Source organism: Gadus macrocephalus, chromosome 6 (assembly GCF_031168955.1).
Source record: "Gadus macrocephalus chromosome 6, ASM3116895v1".
Classification (NCBI taxonomy): Eukaryota; Metazoa; Chordata; class Actinopteri; order Gadiformes; family Gadidae; genus Gadus; species Gadus macrocephalus.
Window position 1 is genome coordinate 12,554,812 of NC_082387.1, and position 23,814 is coordinate 12,578,625.

The window sequence follows — 23,814 nt, forward strand, 5'->3', positions numbered from 1 at the left end:
GTGTGTGTGAGTGTGTGTGTGTGTGTGTGTGTGTGTGTGTGTGTGTGTGTGTGTGTGTGTGTGTGTGTGTGTGTGAGTGTGAGTGTGAGTGTGAGTGCGTGTGTCTGTGTGTGAGTGTGAGTGTGAGTGCGTGTGTCTGTGTGTGAGTGTGAGACACGCAGAAGACAAATGAAATCACATAGTATTCCTGAGGTTGAATCATGGTTGTATTATTGACGACATCTTTTTGATCATTTTCTTAGGTGTTCCTTGTTCATTCTCTGCTGCATGCCACTAGCACTTAGAATAAGTATTCTGCTGAACACAAATATAAAGAGAGAGAGAGAGAAAGAGGGAGAGGGAGACAGAGACAGATAGAGGGGGCGAGAGAGATATGCAGTCATACTCCTCTGGGACTTGGTCTGGTCTTGTTCCCCCAATAATTGTTGCGTGTTGTGCTCGATACAATTACAGCAGTCAGATAGTCAATTGACTGGCACAGGGAGTCAGAGATTGAGAACAATTGAGAGACTGAGCAACGCTGGTGGATGGATGGAGAGAGAGAGAGAGAGGGAGAGAGAGAAAGAGAGAGAGAGAGAGACAGACAGAGATAGAGACAAAGAGAGAGAGACAGACAGAGAGAGAGAGGGAGAGAGAGAAAGAGACAGACAGAGATATAGAGACAAAGAGAGAGAGACAGACAGAGAGAGAGAGGGAGAGAGAGAAAGAGACAGACAGAGAGATAGAGACAAAGAGAGAGAGACAGACACAGAGAGAGAGAGGGAGTGTCTGGTCTCTTTTGGGGATTGTTATCTGATTTAGCTCAGTAAAGACACACATATACATGCACGCACACACAGACAGACACACAACACACACTCACATTACATCCGTTGCACACGAATGCACATGTCAATGTGCATACGCAGTCACAGCAACTGATGTCAGCACACACATTGCACACTCTCAAATGGCCTCTCACACACTCTCCCCAATGCATCCAGGGCCCAGCTGGCGGGCAAGAGGGGTGTAAGGGTGTAGACGGGACCACCTGAGGTCTGTGGGGTCAGAGGGTTTCGGTTCAGCCCACCAGGATTTCACAATGCCTCAATCTTCTACCTTTCCTCTTTATATCACTCTCTCGATTCTCTTATCATCCTTTTGTTTCCTTCCTGCTTTCTTTCTTTCTTTCTTTCTTTCTTTCTTTCTTTCTTTCTCTTTCTTTTCTTTCTTCTTTCTTTCTTTCTTTCTTTCTTTCTTTCCTTTCTTTCTTTCTTTCTTTTCTTTCTTTCTTTCTTTCTTTCTTTCTTTCTTTTCTATCTTCGTTTCATTCTTCCCGGATTTGTTTGTATTTCTCCTTATCAGTGGTTGACAAAGACATTCCTTGACAACAAAAAAAACATCAAATGTCAACATCAAGAAAGCATCGAAAGGGAATGAAATGCTCTTTCATATCATCTATTTGCGTGTTGCCAATCCACCGCTGTCTCCACAGTTACCAGGGTAACAGTATCACAGTGTTGTTATTTTTGTTGTTTACCCTCTTTCTGAGTGAATGCAACAATACTCTCTGTCCCTCCACCAGATCGAATGGCCGGCCCCCCCAGGACAAGAAGAAGGAATGTGCCTCCAAGGGGAAGAACAACCAGGTAAGAGTGTACAGTGGCCCGTACCAAACAGCATGACCTCACGACTCAAGTGATTAGCCAACCTGGTTAGAAGTGCTGCAGAGTTTTCTATTTTGGGGGGGTTGCAATTCGTGCAATTAGTTGACGTGTGCAGAAGATTCGCTTTTTCTCTGTCAACGTATTTGAAACGACCTGTCAGGCTTTAAGAACACCTAAAGTGGGAAGAGACTTCACTGCCCCTTTTAGAGCAGTAAAGCTTGTCTATGAAACTGCCTCTCCTAGGCATTGATGATTTCTTGTGTTTTATGGCTTAATACACATATGGATTAAGCAGAGGTATATAACAGTGTTTTGCAAGCCTTTTGTGGCCAAGGCACACCACCAAGCCGGCTTAAAGCCGGATTGATTATCAAGAATGACACCCTTGCCAATAACTGGACAATATTGCTAATAGGTTATATATAATAGGATATTAGTAGCAATGTTTGGTATATTTCACACATAGCAGACATGGATAAAGGAATTTCAATTTCCTTGCCTGACAATCATGCAATGCCATCATTTGTCAAACACATATACAGGTATATATAAAAAGAGCGAGTAACTTGCATTGACAGGAAAATATATCAATGATAAACCCCATCATAAATAGCACCAACTATATATTTTACGGTGCCTATGTTAGGATTATGTATTGAATCCCAGCAAATTCTTTGGGCTGATCTTGCATCAAGGCGCAGTACTTAGGAACCATTGCCGTCCCCCCGGGCTCCCCTGAAAATGTTCAGACGCGTCGCCATCACAGCCACGTCAACCCACTGTTATAAGTGCTCCACAGGGATCCTCACAAAGCCCTCATTCTCCCACTGCAGACAATAGATGTACCAAAAAGTGTTTCAGCATTGATGAGTGAAAGTGATTTGACACTAGCGCACACGGCATCACCGAAGTGAACCTCTACGATTTTTCCGGGTATGGCATCGATTGATAATTATAGAAGTATAGTTCCAGCCGAAGGGATGAAGTGGACGTATCGCTCGTTAGACGTTTCGCAGACGGCTCCGGTGACGCTGAACAGTCACACCAGGCGTTTAAAAAACAACACGTAATGAGATTCTATATAGAGAACAGTTAGATGGATTCTAAATGACTGCATGTACCCACCGCTTGTCCCAGTGCCCACCAGCGCACGCACTCACCGGAGATTCTGCTTACAGCGCAATTGGTTGAGATTACGCTGCGTTAAAGGAGATAACAAATGAAAGTGAGGTTTAGTTTATTCCTAACCACTCCACACGCCACACTTTGTGCTTTCAAATATGTAATTTGCAGGTACTGCAAATAGAGAGATGATTGTATTCAAATGTAGGTGAAAATTACTTGGAAAGAGCACATTCACGGATTGTCTAATGAGCTTAAAATAATAAATAGCTGCTTTTAAACAAAGATGGAACACAGCGACCCATAAATTCACAACTAAATAACTGAATAATCTGTCATCTCCTCTCCTCTCCTCTTCTCTCCTCTTTTCTCCTCTCCTCTCCTCTCCTCTCCTCTCCTCTCCTCTCCTCTCCTCTCCTCTCCTCTCCTCTCCTCTCCTCTCCTCTTCTCTCCTCTCCTCACTGGTTTCATCGCCTCTTCTCTTCTCCCCTCTCTTCTCCTCTCCTCTCCTCTCCTCTCCTCTCCGTTATTTTCCTCTCCTCTCCTCGCATCTTCTTTCCTCTTCCCTTGACTCTTTTCCTGTCCTCTCCTCTTCTCTCCTCTTCTCTCTTCTCCTTTCCTCTCCTCTTTGTAGACCGAGTGTTTCAACTACATCCGCTTCCTTCAAAGCTACAACAGTACACACCTCTATACCTGTGGCACATATGCCTACCAACCAAAATGCACCTATGTGGTAAGTATGTGTGTTTGTGTATTGCTGAATCCCAGTCCTTTGTCCATTATGAATGTGGTTCCTGTTGGACCGTAGGACTGCTGGGGCTTCTGTTATTACTTTTATTTCATCATTTATTATTTTATCATGTTCATATTCCTGTGGAGGATGTGCTTGCCTTAAGGTCCCTGTGTGTGCGTCATACACACAGTGTGTCGTACCTCTTGCTGAAAGGTGTCAGTTTGAGGTGTTGCACATCATTCCTAGAGCTGCAACTGCAGTGTCACAGATGAAAAATGAGTGTGTGATTTGTTTCCCTGGGTGTGTGTGGGTGTGTGGGTGTGAGTGTGTATGTGTGTGTGCGTGTGTGTGTGTGTGTGTGTGTGTGTGTGTGCGTGTGTCTGTGTGTGTGTGGGGGGGGTGGGGGTCTGAGTGAGTGAGTGAATGAGAGGGTGTTTTTTTAGACAGAGCCTGCAGCTGCGTTTTCCCACATTCTAACCACTGACAACAATTCTGCCCTTACTCACCGTATATTTGTTAACGTGTTTGTTTATGTTCGTGCATTTTTACCTATATTTATTATGTGTCTATGCAGATTGCGGCCAATTTTACACTCAGCATTGCCCCCCTGGAGGATGGGAGGGGTAAATGCCCCTATGATCCTGCAAAGGGCCACACTGGACTCATAGTGGGTGAGTATCTGTGTGTGTTTGTGTGTACATTACTATTGTTGTTGAAGATACTACAGGTGGACGAAGTCCACAGAGAACTGTTGTTGTAACGTCTGGTGTCGTCTGCCTGTAGACGAGGAGCTGTACTCTGCCACACTCTTCAACTTCCTGGGTACGGACGCGGTCATCCTGAGGAACCTGGGCCATCAGCACTACAGCATGAAGAGCGACGACCTTCCTGCCTGGCTCAAGGGTAAGAGACAGACAGACAGACAGACAGACAGACAGACAGACAGACAGACAGACAGACAGACATACAGACAGGCACGCACGCACGCACGCACGCACGCACGCACGCACGCACGCACGCACGCACGCACGCACGCACGCACACACGCACACACACACACACACACACACACACACACACACACACACACACACACACACACACACACACACACACACACACACACATAAGCTCACCGGTTTGAGTCTCTTAAGTTTGACTTTGAAACACTGAACCAAGCCGTAAAAACAGTAACAACCTATTTATGTCAGTGTTGTTGTGTGTCTCACATCACTGCGCGGGGAAGGTGCACATGATGCAGGAGTGCTTCTCCAGCGTTTGATGCGGAGACTGTGAACTAGGGGGGCACATGCACCGTGTGAGCGAAGCGAAGAGTGAGGGAAGGAGGCGGTGAGAGAACGGAATGTTCCGCAGCGTGACGTGTTTAACATGGTGACACATCTCGTCATGCTCGGAGACACCTGGTCCTCGTGACTTTGAACACAACAACAACAACAACAACAACAACCTCCCAATCCTTACATGGCCGCTGTAAGAAGAGATTCTTCATAGGACTGGTCCAATCAGCGTAATCAAAGCAGGGAAGTCAATCCTTTTGAATCAGACACATCAGACACATACAAGCCTCATGTACCGCCAATCTGAATTATTTAAGAAAAACGCATGCATATGGATATCCATAAGTATAGGTATAGATTTGTATGGCATGTACCCAATGGAGCGAAATATATGGAGAGGGCAAGGAAGGGATAGAGGGTGTGGGGGGGAGCATGAGAGATAGAGGGGGAGAGGGGGTGTGAGACAGAGGGGGAGAGGGGGGTCTGAGAGAGAGGGAGAGCGATAGATATTTGGAGCGATGAAGAGGGAGAAAGAGAGCCAGAGAGAGAGATGGGGAATAAAGGAAGTAGCAAGACGGATAGAAGAAGCGATAGAGGAAGAAGAGGCAAGGGAGGTGTGCACCTCACAGGGAAGATGAAATGGAGAGCTGCAAAGAGAGCGCGACGTCAAGAGAGAGAGTTAGAGACCATGAGCCCCGGCTACCATGCAAAAAATGGGAAAGCTAAATGAGCCCTGCTAATAGAAAGTTCCAGAAACAGATAGGTGGAGAGAGTCAGAGAGAGACAGAGAAAAGCAGAGCGTGGAGGGAGACAATAAAGGGGTTCAAGTTAGAAAATATGACGATAGAAAACAACAGAGAAGGAGAGAGGGATGGAAAGAGGGAATCCTTTTATAATGAAAACAAGATGGAAGCAGGGACCACGGGTTGCGAATAAGAACATATCATAAGAGAGTGAGAGCATGAGGGGAGGAAATATGCAGGGGAGAAGAGAAAGAGAGAGAGAGAATGATGGGGAAAGGGATAGAAAGAGGAGAGGCGGAGGGAAATAGAACAGAGTGAGTCTCAGGTAGAGGTAATGAGATTCAGATGGAAACAACTTTCCTTTCTGCGCGTGTGTGTGTGTGTGTGTGTGTGTGTGTGTGTGTGTGTGTGTGTGTGTGTGTGTGTGTGTGTGTGTGTGTGTGTGTGTGTGTGTGCGTGGGTGTGTGTGTGTGCGTGTGCATGTGAATGTACTCTATTTGTCAAGACCTTTTCCTTGTATAATCATCCTCATAATTGCCTGTCTGTTTGTGCGTGTGTGTGTGTGTGTGTGGTTGTGTGTGCGTTCGTCTGTGTGTGTGTCCAGAGCCTGACTTTGTGGGCTCCTCGCTGGTGAGGGAGAGCCTCGGCAGCAAGGAGGGGGACGACGACAAGATCTACTTCTTCTTCAGCGAGCGACCGACGGAGGACCGCAACTGCTATGCTGAGCGCACCATGGCCCGGGTGGCCCGCGTCTGCAAGGTAGGATCCTCCGCCCTATCGCTGGTACTGGAGGACCAGCTCCCTGGTACTGGTACTGTAGGACCAACCCCTGGTACTGGTACTGAAGGACCAACCCCTGGTACTGGTACTGGTACTGGAGGACCAATACCCTGGTACTGGTACTGTAGGGCCAACCCCTTGTACTGGTACTGGTACTGTAGGAACAACCCCTGGTACTGGTACTGTAGGACCAACGCCCTGGTACTGATACTGTAGGACCAACAACCGGTACTGGTACTGGTACTGGTACTATAGTACCACCCCCCTGGTTCTGGCCCTGGTACCGTAGGACCAAGCCCATTGTCCTTAACACAGGAATCTGATTTTCCACACTGCCAACTTTAACAATGGTCAACCCTGATGTTTTTTTATTCCCACCTACTCTCATGCATTCATCATGTCGTGGTGGTGGGGGCAGTTTGAATCCTAGCCGGAAAGCTTATCGGCCTGAGCCTGGAGCCTTAATGAGATGCTCCTTAATGACATCCTTAATGATGTTGGATAAAAGCCTAAATAACTAAACGGTACTAAATAGCATTTATTTTGTGTGTGTACACACATTAAGTGCATTCAAATGAGTCCTGGCTGGTGGGGTTGCATAGTGCATTCTCAGCGTCGTTGTTGCTGTTATTTAGGACTTTCTGTATTATAGTCATTCAGATTGAAATTCAATTTAAACATTTGATATTCCCTGGAGACTGCTGGAAGACCCATTGGTCTGAAAGTGAAATAAACAATGCAAATTTATTCCTTAAGTGTCTTGAGCATGGTGGGATTTTGTCATCAGGTAACGCAGGTGGGAGACTCACACAGACACAAACACACACACACACACACACGCATTTAGAATAAATATTTAATGTCTTTCCACTGTGACCCCAATTACTCAAGCTGTTTAGCAGATGGACAGATTGATTTGACTTTTGGTTTTGGTAGCTGTTTACGTAAGTGTTTTTCTCTCACACACACACACACACACACACACACACACACACACACACACACACACATACACACACACACACACACACACACACACACACACACACACACACACACATATACACACACACACACACACACACACACACACACACACACACACACACACACACACACACACACACACACACACACACACACACACACACACACTTCCTCTGACATAACCGTCCGCTCTATGCTTTTTCTCTCTTTTCTCTCTTTTCTCTCCTTTCTCTCTTTTCTCCTCTGTCCTGATTAGGGGGACTTGGGGGGCACGCGGACCCTGCAGAAGAAGTGGACCACTTTCCAGAAGGCCCGGCTGGTTTGCTCCCTGCCCGAGAGAAACGTGGCGTTCAACAACCTCCGGGCCACCTTCACCCTGCCCGGCCAGGACTGGGGCTCCACCATCTTCTTCGGCATCTTCCACGCCCAGTGGTGAGTGGTGTCCCGCCGTCTCGCACGCGCTCAGAGCGGTTTCCTGCTGGATGTCAATCTATGCATAAAAGGGGGGCCCAATTTTGCCACCAAGTGTGAGGTGGATAATTGAGTTGAGTCATTGCAAGCCATTTGCTAAATCTAACCACTTGTGACGTCACCAGTGGGAGTGTCCGGCCAGATGGAGGAGCAGGGATGGTTCAGCGAGCGGATGGGTTATGAAATGGCTCCTAATGACTAATCAACCTCATACCCGCTGTTAAAATGGGGGCCTTTAACAGGATGTATCTGAAACCCTTCGTTCATTGCAGTCATATTTCTCTCGGAAGTTTTATTCGATACGGTATGACAGCGCCGTCGAAAGCATCCTCAGAAATTGGATGACGTTTCTATCGAAGCAAACCTTGACGACAAGCTTGTAGTTTGATCTAGTACTGTGTTTTTCCCGGCTATTGCAAGGGTCTCCGCCTCCGTGCCCGTAATGATCGAGGACGCCTCGATCAATCTCAATAAACTGCGACAACGTAGATTTATGATCACATCGGGACGTATGTGATCTCAAATACCGGTCACCAAACCGGATACACAGAGAATGTGTTGGTTATGGACCCCGTTTTATTGGGCAGGCTCAACAAACAATAATAATAGTGAAGAGGGTACTCACTCAGCTCTGCAGAGAATATCCTTAATACCTTCTCCGGGTCACGGGGGAGGTGGAGAGGGATTAGTCTTACTCGGAGGGAGAGTTTGGAAACTCGAGGCAGCTCCACGTCAGCGCGCTCGCTCTCTCTCTCTTTCGCTCTCTCTCTCCCTCTCCCTCCCTCTCTCTCTCTCTCTCTCTCTCTCTCTCTCTCTGTCCCTCTCTTGCTCTCTCTCTCTCTCTCTCTCTCTCTCTCTCTCTCTCTCATGTGGTCCTTGTCTGTTCTGCGATTAGACACGCTATCTCACAAAGAAAACCTTTTATAAAAGGTATGAGCGCTTACAAAAATCCCTTTTGGCTTTGACGAAGATAAGGTTGTAATTATTGGCCATTATGGAAATGTGGACTCAAAAGTTCAAGCCATTGTCAGAATGAATAGACCCTTTTTGTGTTACCATCACAAGGTTGTCCTCGGCTCTGACTTTGGGCTGATACATTTGTCCGCACAACCCAACCGTGTGACTTCAGCTCACGGCTTTCCTGGAAAGACACAAACCATCTTATTACCCAATTTTTACCACAGAGGAAATTAAATATGATTATCTGCTCTCAGAGAGTCCCCTTTAAATGTTAAGTATAACACCTGCCTGGCAGTGAACCAGGAGCTGTCTGTTTGCTGAAATGTGCTCCGCCCGCACAGATATCATCGTCATGCTTCACAGATACCAGCGGTTCATGATACATGGGGTGACATGTGAGGTTGAACAAAAAACATGCGTCAGAAGATGCTATAGATCTAACGGTGTGCTTGCCTTCACTCTCACACCACCCCCACCACCCCCTCCTCTGCCATCAGCACCGCCCTGTCTCCCACCATCTAGCACCTGTCAAAAGCAGCGTATGGAGAGGAGATCAATTCTTTTTTTAAATGTTGGCACCTTGGGATAGATGTTGTCAACACACACAGGGCTTGTTGCTAATTTACAATCCAGCCTTGTTCCGTGCGTGGTTTCCTGAGCGAGTCCCTGGCAATCTTCAAAAATCTCCCAAGCCTTGCAGGAATACTAATGCTGGTACTAAACTCGCCTATGATGTTTGCTGAGGTGCTGCCGGTGCTTTTATAATGCACCATAGCCTGCCTTGATGTTTGATGTCTCCGCAATCACGGATAATTACAAAACACCTAGCCGTTGCTGTTTATCTTCTACAGCGGGTTTGCACCCGTGTCTGGATGAAAGTTGGACACTTGAATTAGCACTTGCACAGATTATCGATTCCGATCTTTGATTGCTCTCAGCCCCCGTCGGGGAGCGGCACAGGATGAAAGGGCACGCCAAAGCAAACTGCGAAACGTTTTCATGCCGTGACCCACCTGTGGCAGAACTTTTGAACCCGCACCCAGCAACTATATTATATAACAGTTAAATGCACAACTCACCCCAATGAATGAACGTATAATGAATCTATGAAGATTTCTCTATGTTTTTCTCTATGTATGAAAAATGCCCCTTTCTGGTCGAGGACACCTCATTTATATATTTTGTTGGTTTTATTTATCTATTTATTATTTTATTTCAATATTTCCAGCGGCCGTGAGCCCTGAGTCCCACTGTGTCTCCCAGAGGCCTCCATGTGGAGTGTACAGCACCGAGTGACAGGCTAACCCAACCCGCTGTGCTCTCCGTGTGACAGGGGTGATGTGGACGTGTCGGCCGTGTGCCAGTACCACATCAGCGACGTGAAGAAGGTGTTCAACGGAGACTACAACGAGTACCAGGACGACTCCCAGAGGTGGACCCGCTATACGGGCCCCGTTCCAAGCCCGAGGCCCGGAGCGGTAAGACACCCGGGAGGGGGTGCAGGGGGGGGGGGGGGGGGTTTCTCTGACTGTCTGTTTTTCTGTCTGTGTGTTTCTGTTAGTGTGTTTGTGTGTCTGTCTGTATTTCTGTCTGGCTGGCTGGCTGTGTCTGTGTCTGTGTGTCTGTCTGTGTGTCTGTCTGTGTGTCTGTCTGTCGGTCTGTGTGTGTGTGTGTGTGTGTGTGTGTGTGTGTGTGTGTGTGTGTGTGTGTGTGTGTGTGTGTGTGTGTGTGTGTGTGTGGGTGTGTGTGTGTGTGTGTGTGTGTGTGTGGGTGTGTGTGTGTGTGGGTGTGTTCGGATGTGTATGACGACAATAACAGGTGATGGTAATTGTGGTTGAAGCTCATGCCTCGATCAACCTTCCTCAGACAGAGCCTATCGACCGTACCTTTCTAAATCAATCTATTTAGCTTTTCCCTCCAAACGAGTTCTGTTGATAATTCGAATACAGCTATTTTCATTTTAATCTCCTCATCATTTCAGAGCTTACACGGGAAGTGTTATTTGGGTTAAGTAGTATTCATCGCTTATGCAGCTTGGATAGGAACAGGAGCATTTCCAGTCATCAACACCAATTCGCACCTCTCTTTGTCCTTTTTAGTTTTTTGTTATGGATCATGTTTTATCGTTGCCATACTCTGGCTGCCTTGGACCCATCGCGTGCCAGCTTTTTAATCGAGTTCTTGCTCATAGATGGAGCACCGAACTCACACTGGCAGTCAAGGAATGGAGGGAATATGGATAAAACAAAGAGGAGGAGTGGAGATTGTGGAGGGATAATAAGGATGTGTGCATGGGGGCTGTATCCCAGAGGTGGGTATCATCTCTCAACCAGACAATAGCAAGACAATGGCTCCAGACCGCCATTCCACTAAGCATTTCTCCGACACCAGTCCGCAGGAGAGTGGATGAGAGGACAACACAAGGACTAGGACTCGGAGAAAAAAAAAAAAAGGCAGTACGGGGAGGTTGTACACAAGGATCTGTGCCAACCCCGCGCCGACATCCAGCTCCCAGCGCAGCCTAACCATCTCCCCTGTGTCTCCTCCCCTCCTCTCCTCTCTCCTCCTTCGCGGTTCAGTGCATCACAAACTGGCACCGGGAGAACGGCTACAACCGCTCCCTGCAGCTGCCAGACGCCACGCTCAACTTTGCCAAGAAGCACCCGCTGATGGCCGAGGAGGCCCAGGCACGCCCCCTGCTGCTCACCAAGGGGGTCAACTTCACCCGGCTGGCTGTGGACCGGGTCAGCACCCTGGACCAGCGCTCCTGCAACATGCTCTTCATCGGCACAGGTACGCCCACTGGTACCATACGGGACACTCTATGGTACGGGGACACACCCATGTTCTTGTTTACAGTGGCACCAACGACCCAGCTGGGAGCCTGTGAAGGTAACTTCACCTGGTAGGGTGAAAATATTGCGTGCGTTTTATTTGTCTAGCCTTCAAGAGGCACCCTTGCACTGGCACTCATTATAAGACAACCCCTAACCCTGGGACCTCAAAAGGCCAAGGTTAAAGAATACCAGAATCCAAACCAATGAGTAGTGAGGGATCTCTCTAGCCAGCGATGGTTAGGAGTGTAACCGGTACCGATACACCCCTAACCCTATAACCTCAACAGGCCAAGGAAAATAATACCAAAATCCAAACCCACGAGTAGGAAGGGGTCTCACTATCCAGGGATAGTTAGGAGTGGGACAGGTACAGATAATTCGTTGACTCTACCTGGGCCGCCACCCCAAATTTTATTTTTAAATCAAAAGATCTATATAATCTATTCCTACAGTAAAGTTGCCTATTTTCATAAGGGAGACAAAGCTGATAAATAATGTATCATCTAATTTTATTTTCAGTTCTTTTTTTTCCGTTTCCAGCAATTATTTAATAATCATTTTAATAAAAGCAAATAGTTTGCCGTAATGAGCAGGAAGCCGGTCACACTGCCCGGGAGTTCATCGATGTTAAAATATGCAGAAAACTGCTAAATCGAGAAAGAAAAGAAAAATCATTAACTCACTTAAAAAATATTCAACAAACGAAGAGCTAGCCCTCCAGAAGGCTTCATTTGAGCTCAACTTAAGTAGCTTATTTTACATGCCAGGGATACATGTTCACGCATCAAAGGAAATGCGTACGAACGCACCTTTTTAATTAAGCCTGGTAGTCTGTGACCCTCTGCATCCATATGCACACCCCGTTTCCCTGTGCTGGTGGAACAGAAAAATCGGCCAACTTTGTCCTAGAACCGATACCTCCATCGGCATCTCAGGGACTGAATATTAAGTAGTCATGTGAGTCTGGCAGGGTGGTAGATTCCACGACACGTGCTGTGAATGCTGGACATGCAGCCCTGCCTAGGGCCATTAGGCCCCTGCATATAGAACTGCCTCTCTACATATAGGCATGCAGCCCCTATACATTGCTATGCAGCCCTTCATGTAGCCATGTGCGGTCATGCTTACAGCATTGTGAAGACCTGCATATAGCCATGTGCAGTCCTGAATACAGACATGCGGTGCTGCGCATGGAACATGCCCCCCTGCATAAAGACATGCAGTCCGGTGTACAGACATGCAGAGCACTGCACTGCGGTGCTTTACCATTCAGCTCACCGCCGTGGCAGCGTCACCGTGGGCCAGGCTCAGTGTGACAGCAGCCAAGTCAGAGCACGCTGTCTGGCAGCCGTGCACAGCCAGGGAGATGAGACATACATGCACATAGACAGAGACGCACACGCACGCACACACTGTTACCCACGCATTCGCAAGACCAGTCAGCTTCACTTGTGTAGTGTTCCACGGTACCGACTCAACAGGGCCCTTGGCAGACGCTGGCAGTGCCAATTGGGCCGTGGGCTTGATTGGCTATTAGCTGCGGCGCTGTGACAGCTGATGCGATGAGCGCAAGAGCAGGAGAGAGAGAGAGAGAGAGAGAGAGAGAGAGAGAGAGAGAGAGAGAGAGAGAGAGTTCAGTGAGCATTTGTCACTTGTCAAGAGGAGTTCTTGTAAGTAGTCAGGCAGGGCTGCAGGATTGTGCAGGATTATCTTCCAGCGGTCCGCTGGCGCAGAGAGAGGCGAACGTGATGATATGCCTGCTTCTTAAAGGCAACAGGGCCTTTGTGTGTTTGTGTGTGTGCATGTGTTTGTGTGAGTGGAGGTGTTTCGGTCTGTGTGTGTGTGTGTGTGTGTGTGTGTGTGTGTGTGTGTGTGTGTGTGTGTGTGTGTGCGTGTGTGCGTGTGCGTGTGCGTGCGTGCGTGTATCTGTATGTGTGCGTGCATGTATCTGTATGTGTGCGTGCATGTATCTGTATGTGTATGTGTGTGTTTATGTGTGTGAGTGGAGGTGTCTCTGTGTGTGGTAGCTTTATGTTTTATCTGTGACAAAATCAATGCGGTGCAGACAATAGAACAGACCAGGCTCGGTGCGTAACAGCGTGTAACATGCAAGTGCACACATGTACACATACACACAAACACACGCGTACACACCCACACCCACATACACACACACACACATACCCACACCCACACACACAAACGCAAATCAAGGTCATTCAACCTGCTGTGTCTCAAACCTCTCTCATCACAGGGATGCAACCCTGTTCCTGATGCCCTACATCAAAAACAGCTCCATCTCTCTCTATCTATGTCTTCTCTCTCATTCTCTTCCCATGTCTCCCTCACTCCTCCAACACACATTCTATTATTACTCTGGTATATTGGGCCATGAGGTTAGATTGTGTCATCATGGCAATACTGTTCTTATTTTTCTCCTGAACAAGGGTGTACTGAAAGAAAACTAAAGAAGCTAACAGCTCTTTCCTCTCTATCCTGGCATCCCCATCCTCTCTACTCTTCTATAATCCCCTCTCCTCTCCCCTATATTCCCCTTACCTACCCTTGCCCCATCTCCACCTATATCCCTTCTCCTCTACCTCCTCCTCTATTCTCTCCCTTCTCTCCTCTCCGCTACATCCCCCTATCTCCTCTCCCTTCTCTCTTCCCCCCCTTGTTCTCTCCTCTCCTCTCCCCACCCCATCTCCTCTCCCTTCTCTCCTCCCCCCTCTATTCTCTCCTCTCCTCTCTCCACCCCTATCTCCTCTCCCTTCTCTCCCCTTTATTCTCTCCTCTCCTCCACATCCCCCTATCTCCTCTCCCTTCTTTCCTCTCCCCTTCCTTCTCTCCTCTCCTCTCCCTATACACTCTCCTCCCTCTCTCTCTCCTCCCTCAGCGGACGGATGGCTCCAGCGGGTGGTGGTCCTGGGCTTGGAGGCCCATGTCATCGAGGAGATCCAGCTGTTTGAGACGCCCCAGCCTGTCGACAGTCTCACCATCTCCCACTCCAAGGTGCGTCCAAAGAGGGGAGAGGAGGAGGGGAGGTTTTCATCATGGCCATATAGCTAGTAAAAGTCTGATGGCAGATGTGCTCAAGTATGGGTGACGGGATGTTGGTTTTTGGGCTTCAGATTCGATCATATATCGATCAATGGTGTAGCTGAAAGCAGGGGTCTGTCAACACCTAATTATTAATAACAGCGAACAGCTAAACAGTTCATTCAGCAAACCAACACGTCTAGCAGTAGTTAACAGTAAAAAGGTGTTTCCAATCAACTCCATGTAGGCTTGTCGCTGTTGAATTACACTTATTACAATCTTCTTCTGAAAGCTTCACCTACTTGTGCATTTCTCTTCGATAGAATATCTCCGAAGAAGGAAACAAGGTGTAACTCCTTCACCTTCAGTTTTCAATTTTCGGCTCAGGCTCTATGCAATTCCCGCCTTGTCTCCAAGAAACTGGTTTAATATAGAAGGACCGCTTGATCCGAGATAGCTAACTACCTGACAGGTGTAGTAAAGGGGAGTAGCTCAGTTATTGAAATTACTATCATGAACACCTGTCACATGATGACATATAGATCCTTAATTTGAGGACCAAACAGAGATTCAAATCTCAGATTTAGAGAATTCATGGTTTTTCAGAGCTTTTTTGGAACTCTTATTATAATAGCTTAGTACTAATTATTAAAAAAGTTCCCTCAACCCTCCTTTGGTGGCAGTGACCATTAACATGTCACTTTAGCTCCTAATACCCTGTTATTTCCATTCACACGTTGACAATAACCAGGCAGACTACGCTAGTGTGTGTGCGCCGCCGGTTTGGCCAGAGATTGCCTTTTCATTTTGTCGTTGGCCTCGCCCAGCGTCAGCTGCGGGCCTCATCAAATCCAAAGCACCCTGAACAATAACAGTAATTACAATCCCATCCGTCACAGTGGGCTACCAAGCCATGAGCCTGTACCCATATCTCAATAGAAGGGCCATCCTCAGTCGATCCAGCGGTGAGGGACTCTTCTGCTATGGCCACCCCCTTTCCCCCCCTCTCACCACTTTGGTCCATTGTCCAAGCTTGGCACTGGGTGTCTCTCCCCTGCCTCCCCCCTCCCGAAGCACAATCTCTGCTTATCTCATTAACAACGGCCCACTAGTCACAGCTGCACCAGACAGCTTATCCACAGATTGGATTCAACTTGGAAGGGTGCTGGGTTGGGTAGAGGGCTGAGGATGCAGGGCGGTTGAAGGGTGGGGTATCAGAGCAGACTGTTATTGTAATTGAGAATGATTGTCCCATTATCTGACCTTGCTCTCTTTAACCGAGTCTTCCCTCGGTGTGTCACTGTGTCTTTCTTTCAGCTTCGTTGCGTTCCTTCTTCTGTCTTGGTCGGGGCACACCACTGAACTCTGTTTTTTTAATCATCTTCATTATCTGTCTCTGTCTCTGTCCGTCTATGTCTCTCCTCTGTCTCTGTCCCCCTCTCCCTCTGTCTCTGTCCCCCTCTCTCTCTCTCTCTCTCTCTCTCTCTCTGTCTCTCTCTCTCTCTCTGTCTCTCTCTCTCTCTCTCTCTCTCTCTCTCTCTCTCTCTCTGTCTCTCTCTCTCTCTCTCTCTCTCTCTCTCTCTCTCTCTCTCTCTCTCTCTCTCCTCTCTCTCTCTCTCTCTCCTCTCTCCCTCGCTCTGTAGAAGTATTTGTACATCGGCTCTCGTTCGGAGGTTCTCCAGCTGCCCTTGGCTAACTGCAGCCGCTATCAGTCTCAGCCAGACTGTCTGCTGGCCCGGGACCCCTACTGTGCCTGGGACAGTGAGGGTCGCGCCTGCGTTCGCATTGACCTTCACCGCGGGTGAGGGCTCGCAACATGCAACACACATCACGCATTGCACGGCGCGTCACGGCTGCCTATCTGCTCTCTGGTACCAGGCAAAGGTGAAATGGTAATAGGGAGGGAGATATGTGTGGGCAGATGTTTCTCATTCCCCTCCTCTAATCTTCTGCTGTTTCCGCCCTTCTTTTTAAATTTTCTCTCTTTCTCTCAAGATTCAAGATTCAAAGTGCTTAGTTGGCATGGAAAAAGTACCTTGACATTGCTGAAGCACAAAAAGTAGATCAGTAGATTCGACAGGAAATGAAATTATTATGGTAAATTATTAACAACTATATCAAACTGCTGAATAATACCAGTCTTACTGTGTGTATGTATAACGAAAGTAGGAATATATTATTGTCTCTTTCTCTCGCCTGCTGCCATCTTCTTTCTAGTTGTCTCTTCCTCCTCCACACAGGGTTATAAACTAATGAGGGGTCAGGCAAAAGATCTCAGTAGAGAAATGTTTTTCTTATATCTGGTTAAACGTTTTGTATACAAAATGACCTTTCTGATGTGATATAATGAAGCCATAGTCCAAATGTAAATTCTGAAATTACTCGTAAAAAATATGTTTCTTGGTCACGACCTATTTTCCTTTTTTAACTATTTGCATTAGTTGTATAAGTAAGAAGCCTGAGGATAAAATGATAAACTCATTGCATGCACAATATGCTTGGGCTATTGCATTCTACTTCTATCCTTTTCCACGGAAACACCATCTGTGATGACCCCAAACCCACCACATGTCCACCCGCTTTCAGGACGATTTGGTTCCACTTTCTGATACATTTCCTCCCCTCCCCCCCTCCACACACCAGGTCCACATCCTCCCTGTCCCAGGACCTCATGTTGGAGCGCTTCAGCCGGGGCAAGGCCAAGTTTGACAAGCCCGTCTCCATCCCTAGCCCAGGTGAGCACAGCCCCTGGGTCCTCACAGGCACCCCCTGCTGGTGGCAGACCGGTAGTCGCGGGAGGGCTTATGGAGGTGGATGAGCCAGGGGTTGGTGGGTGGTGATGGTGGGGGTAATGGTGTAGGGAAGCCGGGGAGGCTCAGCGTTGAAGGGAATGGATTCATACATTCGGTTTGAGTGGAATAAAATTGATTTAAGCAGGGAAGAGCCCGAGAGCGATGTGGTGAATATGAAGTCAGAACCAGTCACCCGAGACACTAACTCCTTCCTTCCATTTATGTGTTCTACTACCACCTCCCACCCTCTCCCTATCTCTCTCTCTCTCTCTCTCTCTCTCTCTCTCTCTCTCTCTCTCTCTCTTCTCTCTCTCTCTCTCTCTCTCTCTCTCTCTCTCTCTCTCTCTCTCTCTCTCTCCCTCCCTCTCTCTCCATCCCTCTCTTCTCTGCAGACCACTCGCGGCTCCGTAACGTGACGGTGGTGGTGGGCTCGGACATGGTGCTGCCGTGCCACCTGGTGTCCAACCTGGCCCAGCCCTTCTGGGTCCTCAACGACCGCGAGCTCCAACTGGGGGACCCCGAGTCCGGCGGGCCCCGATTCGACCGGGCCCTCAGAGCCCTCGTGGTCCCCGACGCGGGCCAGACGCAGGCGGGCCGCTACGTGTGCTACTCGGAGGAGCAGGGGGTCAAGTTCCAGACGGAGCGCTACCAGGTGGCGGTGGTGGCCAGCGCGCCCGTCTTCATGGAGGCCCGGGCCCCCGACGGCAGCATGGGTCTGTTCTGGGTCCTGGTCATCACGCTGGGCGCCGCCTGCCTGCTGCTCCTGGTGGTGGCCCTCTACCTCCGCCGGAGACTGAAGCTGGCCCTGGGCAAGGGGGCGGACATGAAGCCCCTGGAGAGCACGCTGGTGTACCCCATCACCCTGCCCAAGGAGCCGCCCACCTTCGTGCCCAGCAAGATGCCCACCGACGAGGACCGCTTCTGGGAGACGGGCGCCAACTACTACTACTCGGACGGCTCCCTGAAGATCGTGCCGGGCCACGCGCTGGGCCCCAGCAGCCTGAGCAGCGTGCCGTCGCCCAGCGCCATCCCCGGCCAGCCCATCCACTCCCCCAGCCGCCTCAGCCTCACCAACATCCGGGGCTCCGGGAGCAACGGCTACATGCGGCTCAACCTGAGCGCGGCGGCGGGAGACGAGCGGGTTGGCGCGGCTGGCGCTGGCGGCGGCGGGCTGGGAGGCGGGCTGAGCGGCGGCCTGGCCGGTCTGACGGGGCTAGGCAGTGGGAGTGGTGGCGGGGGAGGGGGGGGTGGTAGCAGTGTGGGAGGAGGGGGCAGCGACTATTCCAGCCCCTTTAAGGAGGAGCTGCGCCGCACGCTGCAGCAGAGGAGCGTGCTGCCGGACGCCAACCCGGAGGAGTCCTCCGTTTAGGGGCGGACCCCCCAGACCCACCCTCCGTACGGCCCAGAGGGATAGAGGAGACCAGGCAACAAACCTACCTCCTCCTCCCCCGGAATTTGTTTAGGAGAACACCGCGGCGTCTCTCGCTCCCGCTCCCGCTCTCGCTCTCTCTCTCTCTCTCTCTCTCTCTCTCTCTCTCTCTCTCTCTCTCTCTCTCTCTCTCTCGCGCGCGCTCTCGATCGACCACGCTTTCTGGTAATGGCGTAACCCCCCCCCACCCACCCACTTGATGGCTCTCCCCCTACCAACGCCTCTTTGGCTCCATGACTTGGCTCACTCTGTTATTAATAAAACCCATAGCATGTTAATAGACACACAAACACACACACACTCTGAGTTCTCCTGTAGTCATCGTGTTTTGGGAACCAACGCCGTTTCCACGTTTTCAATTTTTTTACCTTTAACTGCTTACACTGTGCAGCCTCCAGTTGTGTAAATTGTGTTTACTATGAAGAAGAAAAGAAAAAAAAATATTGAATACAGATGAGGACACTTTGAGCATGGAAATCAAGCTAGATTATGTTATTTATTTTCTGGAGGCCACCTGGTGTCCTTCGGGTTGAGGGGACCAATGCAGGGGATCGTGGACCCTGTGCAGGGACATGGGACGAGAGACAAATGCGATGGATAGAGAAAAAAAGAAACAAAAATGCCATTTTGGCTTGCGCTTCTGCCCTGGTCTCCCCTGAGACTTTGAAACTTTCTGCACTTAAAAAATGGGAGGGGCTTCCTCCCTTTGGTTTTTTTGTATTTGTGAGAACTAAGAGATGACTGAGAGAGAGAGGTTAAAAAAACAAGAAACAAGAGAAGATGAATCTCAGAGCGAGACGACAATCACGTCCACGTCTAAGGAGTATTTCCTGGGCTGCACGGAGGCAACAGGAGGAAGCGACATAAGGAGAGAGAGAGAGATGTGGAGGAGCGACAACAAAGAAGAACGAGGAAGGAGTCGAAAAAAGAAGAGTCCCACGGGAGAAAAGACTCGAATGAAGGATAAACTCTCTAGAATCTTTACTTTTCTTCTGGATTTGTATGTTTTTCACTTTGTTATTCCCTCCCCCTCTGTGATGAAGGCCACCCCGCATCCTACCTTTCAGCTTTCATTTGTTGTGAGGAGGTCAGTTTGATAGTTGGGGGTCTTTTATCTCTTTCGACGGATGGCAAAAGTGTTCTACTAGCGGTCAGTGGCGGCACCCGCTCTGGCTCTCCACCTCTGTCTCTCCTCCACCCTGCTCCTCCAGCCCTACCCTTTAACCCCACCCCTGGTGTGTGTGTGTGTGTGTGTGTGGGTGTGTGTGTGTGTGTGTGTGTGTGTGTGTGTGTGTGTGTGTGTGTGTGTGTGTGTGTGTGTGTGTGTGTGTGTGTGTGTGTGTGTGTGTGCTTGGGTGTGTGTGTGCTTGGGTGTGTGAGTGCTTGGGTGTGTGAGTGCTTGGGTGTGTGAGTGCTTGGGTGTGTGAGTGCTTTGGTCTGTGAGCATTTCGCAGGGCCAGATTGTGAGGGCAGACACTAACAATTCCCCGCACACTAGCCTTCAAACACACATTTAGGGGCACAATAAATTACAAGGGCACTGCAGAAGACATTTATTAGAGACTATGTGAAATAGGGAGCTGTCTGCAGCTTGTTTTTGTTTAGTTTCTTTTCCTCTTGTTCGTTCCTTACGAGACACGTACCCTCCTCATAGAAAAAAAAAAAAAAGAACAGAGAAAGAGCCAGAAGGTTATTCGAAGGCGGCTCTCTGAAGGAGGCCACTAACTGCACACCTTTTAATTTGAAGCCGGGCTGACGTTAAGGTGCCGGCCTACGTCAGGAGAATGTAGGTGAGCGCTCAGCACTGCGACGGCTGTGGATGTCTTAATAAGTGCTTTATACTTTGTTTGTCTGGAGCCGGTGCTTTCACTGCCAAAGAAAGGAGCCCTCCTCCACCCCCTCTCCCGCCCCCACACCGCCAACCCCACCCACCTTCTCCTCTTATTGCATTCTCATGTTGGCCCGAGGAGGGACCGTTCAAGGACCAGAGTGGGTGTCTCCCTGACGGGAATTAGAGCTGGATCACGACGTGACCCCCATGTACAACCCCCCCCCCCCCCCCCCCCCCCCCTTCTTGACCCCTTTTTGTTCCTTTACCGAGTCCCAGAGACTGCCCTGGGGCCACTGTGGAAAGGCAGAGGAATGGATGAGCACTGTTAACACACACACATACACACACACAAACATACACACATATACACATGCATACACATATACACACACACACACACACACACACACTCACACTTGCACACACACACACACACACACACACTCACACTTGCACACACACACACACACACAAATTACAGTTTCATCAATGGATGTTGCAGTAGGTTCATGTTGACAGTCTGATCCATACAGGACCCGAGTACTCCATGGCTTCAGGCCGGATCAGAGGGGATCTAAACCCCAGATGGGCTCTGATATAGGCTGTGCCGTGATTCACATGGAAAGATGTGAAGCTAAAACCTGTTCTACAAAAACTTACTTTTGTCAGCTTTTTTTTATTCCTTACTGAATGTAATGTAAAGAACTCAAGTAAGCAAGAAAGAAAGATACTTTGCTCTTCAAACAGCGGTGGAAATGTCAAAGACTTTGACGACTTTGTTCTGATAACAATAGACCATACGCTATGATATGTCTGCCGAGATGACCTTCTCCGAAAGGACTGAACACTACAGTGTTATAAAGTCATTCTGTGCCTGATCTGAGTTTTTGCTCCCAAAGTGTGATGACACGTTTTTTCAGTTTTGAATCTTCTTCCAGAGACTCTTCCGTCAAGGATGACGGGTGGAGCCCCCCCAAAATGCATGGAAAAGATGGATGCTCCTTTTTTTTTTATTTGCCCAACCATGTAGACTGTAGAGACAGCGAAAGAAGATGTAGAATATTTAGATATGATCCCAAAGGTCAGAGGTACCCTCGCGATCTGAGCATCCTATTCTCTTTGCATGATCCTCGTTAAACATAGAACTTTGCATCTGTCATGAAACCGCCTTTGGTGACCCATTTTATTTTCCCGGACTTGGATGGACATTGATGTTTGTGAACATTAATGTTCTAACTTTGAAGAAACAAAATATTTTATTGTTCTAAGGTTGTACATTAAGTTAACGGTTCCCTCGATATTTTCCTTTCATCGTGCCTCTTCACCTTTTGGATAAGCCAAAGTAGACTGCAGTTGCTTCTAGGCGTTTAGGTTTCTGTTTAATATGAGTTGATTCTAACTGATTATGTACGTCAGCCTCAGTCGTCCGTCCACTTTGTAAAGCTGAGCTGACGTTTGCAACCTCTCTTTGAATTTCAGCTGGGTTTCTTGTCAAAGAACATAAACGGTTTCCTGTTTGCTTCCTGTTTACATTTCCTTACACTAATATTGCTTGACTCCAATTCCTTATCTTTATACCAAATTTCTGAAGTCTAATCAAAACAAGCAGCATTTCTCAAACCAAATAAGGACTGTCCTTTAAATTGAAAGGATGTAGGACAAGCCCCTTTATTAGAGAGATCACAGAGTGCCCTCACTGCTCACCTTTTCAAAGAAGAAACCTCAAAGCAGCAGCCTTCACTGCATTTGCTGTTAACTGCAACAGTGGTCCTACCTGGTTTATATGAGGTTGCATCTAAGGATAATTGAAAGAAATATGATTAGGCTTTTTTTCATATTTTGTTTTATGAAAATCAACATAGTAATTGTTTTCAAAGGGTAACAAGCTCGAAAAAAATTGCATGTGTGATGTTCTTTATCTGCTCGGTTGTCTTTGGTTAATTTAATCTTTGCTCGCAACGATTTCTCTGTCACACAGCTTTAAGTGTCTGTTGTTTTTTTCTTTTCTTTTTGCTGTTTTAGTATGTATTTGTCTATTATTCGCTCCATTTTTGCTTGTCGGATATTTGTTTTTTTATTTTTAAGTATGTTAAGTAACTTATTTCGCTTGTACAAACATGTTGATATTTATTATCATTGTACATATGTCCTTATTTTTTATATGTGTATATATGCACAAATAAAATTAGAGATATACTCACTTTGTGTTGGGTGGTTTGATTGGGCTCATATATGAATCAATTGCGCGCGTATTAATGAAACAAAGATGTTCGATACTGACTGAAATCTATTCATTGTGCTGGTCTAATTAATAACAAACTTGAAATGAATGGATTCTCTTTTGATTCCTCAATAAACGATTCCCCTTTTAAGGCGAGTAAGCCCTAGCCTACAAATGTTTTGATCCAACGACCCCCTTGGTACCATAGTGCAACCCACAGTTTGAAAACCACTGGTCTAAAAGATAGACATTAGGCCTAAATGTACGAGTAATTCAACATTATTTGTCAGTTTGTAATAATGATATGGGTTGATTTTATTTTGCTGTTTGCTTCTGGCGTCAGGCTAGCAGAGGGCTGAATAATAGCCCTTTTTTTAAGACCCCACAAAATGATGGTTTGATAACTGAATATCTTCGACATTATTTAAAAATATATATATAAATGTATTTACTGGCAAGGATTGGTACCTTTAATTACGCTAGCAAGTTGGATAAAAAACAACTCCCCTTCTCTATCTCTCTGGTTAAATCGGAAGTGTCACAGGGACATCTAAAACGTAGGAAGACCCAGCTGTGAAGAACGGAGGCACATTTTATTTGACCTCCATGTGCCCAGCTGAGCCTCCCATACCGCTTTCACTAGGGGGTTTCTATGAGGTTTAGAGGGATATAGAGAGTGTGTGTTTGTTTGTGATGTAGATACGAGTGTAGATAGAGTGAGGTACGATGGTGATTTGTGCATTAGTTCAGATAAATATGACCCATGTTTTGCACAGCAGCTGGGGTGGCAGCAGTAAATTAATGGACAGATGGGAGACCAGAGTCTCGATGTTGCTATTTAGTACAAGTAACTCGTCACCAAATTTAAATTATACCAGATAAGCCATGTGGTGTTAACAACTCGTCTGGATGACTGATTTGGACA

General features: G+C 47.8%; 1 protein-coding gene across 1 annotated transcript in view; it reads left to right on the plus strand.

The window, feature by feature from the left end:
- Positions 1–22,868, plus strand: part of sema4c (sema domain, immunoglobulin domain (Ig), transmembrane domain (TM) and short cytoplasmic domain, (semaphorin) 4C) — a gene marked incomplete at its 5' end in the record, with an annotated part of 23,892 nt that extends 1,024 nt beyond the window's left edge. Inside the window, 13 exon segments of the mRNA XM_060053471.1 lie at positions 1,565–1,579; positions 1,581–1,628; positions 3,403–3,501; positions 4,076–4,172; positions 4,285–4,404; positions 6,147–6,301; positions 7,566–7,741; positions 10,074–10,218; positions 11,320–11,533; positions 14,474–14,589; positions 16,260–16,417; positions 17,260–17,351; positions 17,801–22,868. Coding sequence (XP_059909454.1) covers positions 1,565–1,579; positions 1,581–1,628; positions 3,403–3,501; positions 4,076–4,172; positions 4,285–4,404; positions 6,147–6,301; positions 7,566–7,741; positions 10,074–10,218; positions 11,320–11,533; positions 14,474–14,589; positions 16,260–16,417; positions 17,260–17,351; positions 17,801–18,777 — 2,412 coding nt within the window.
- Between the last annotated feature and the right edge of the window lie 946 nt (positions 22,869–23,814).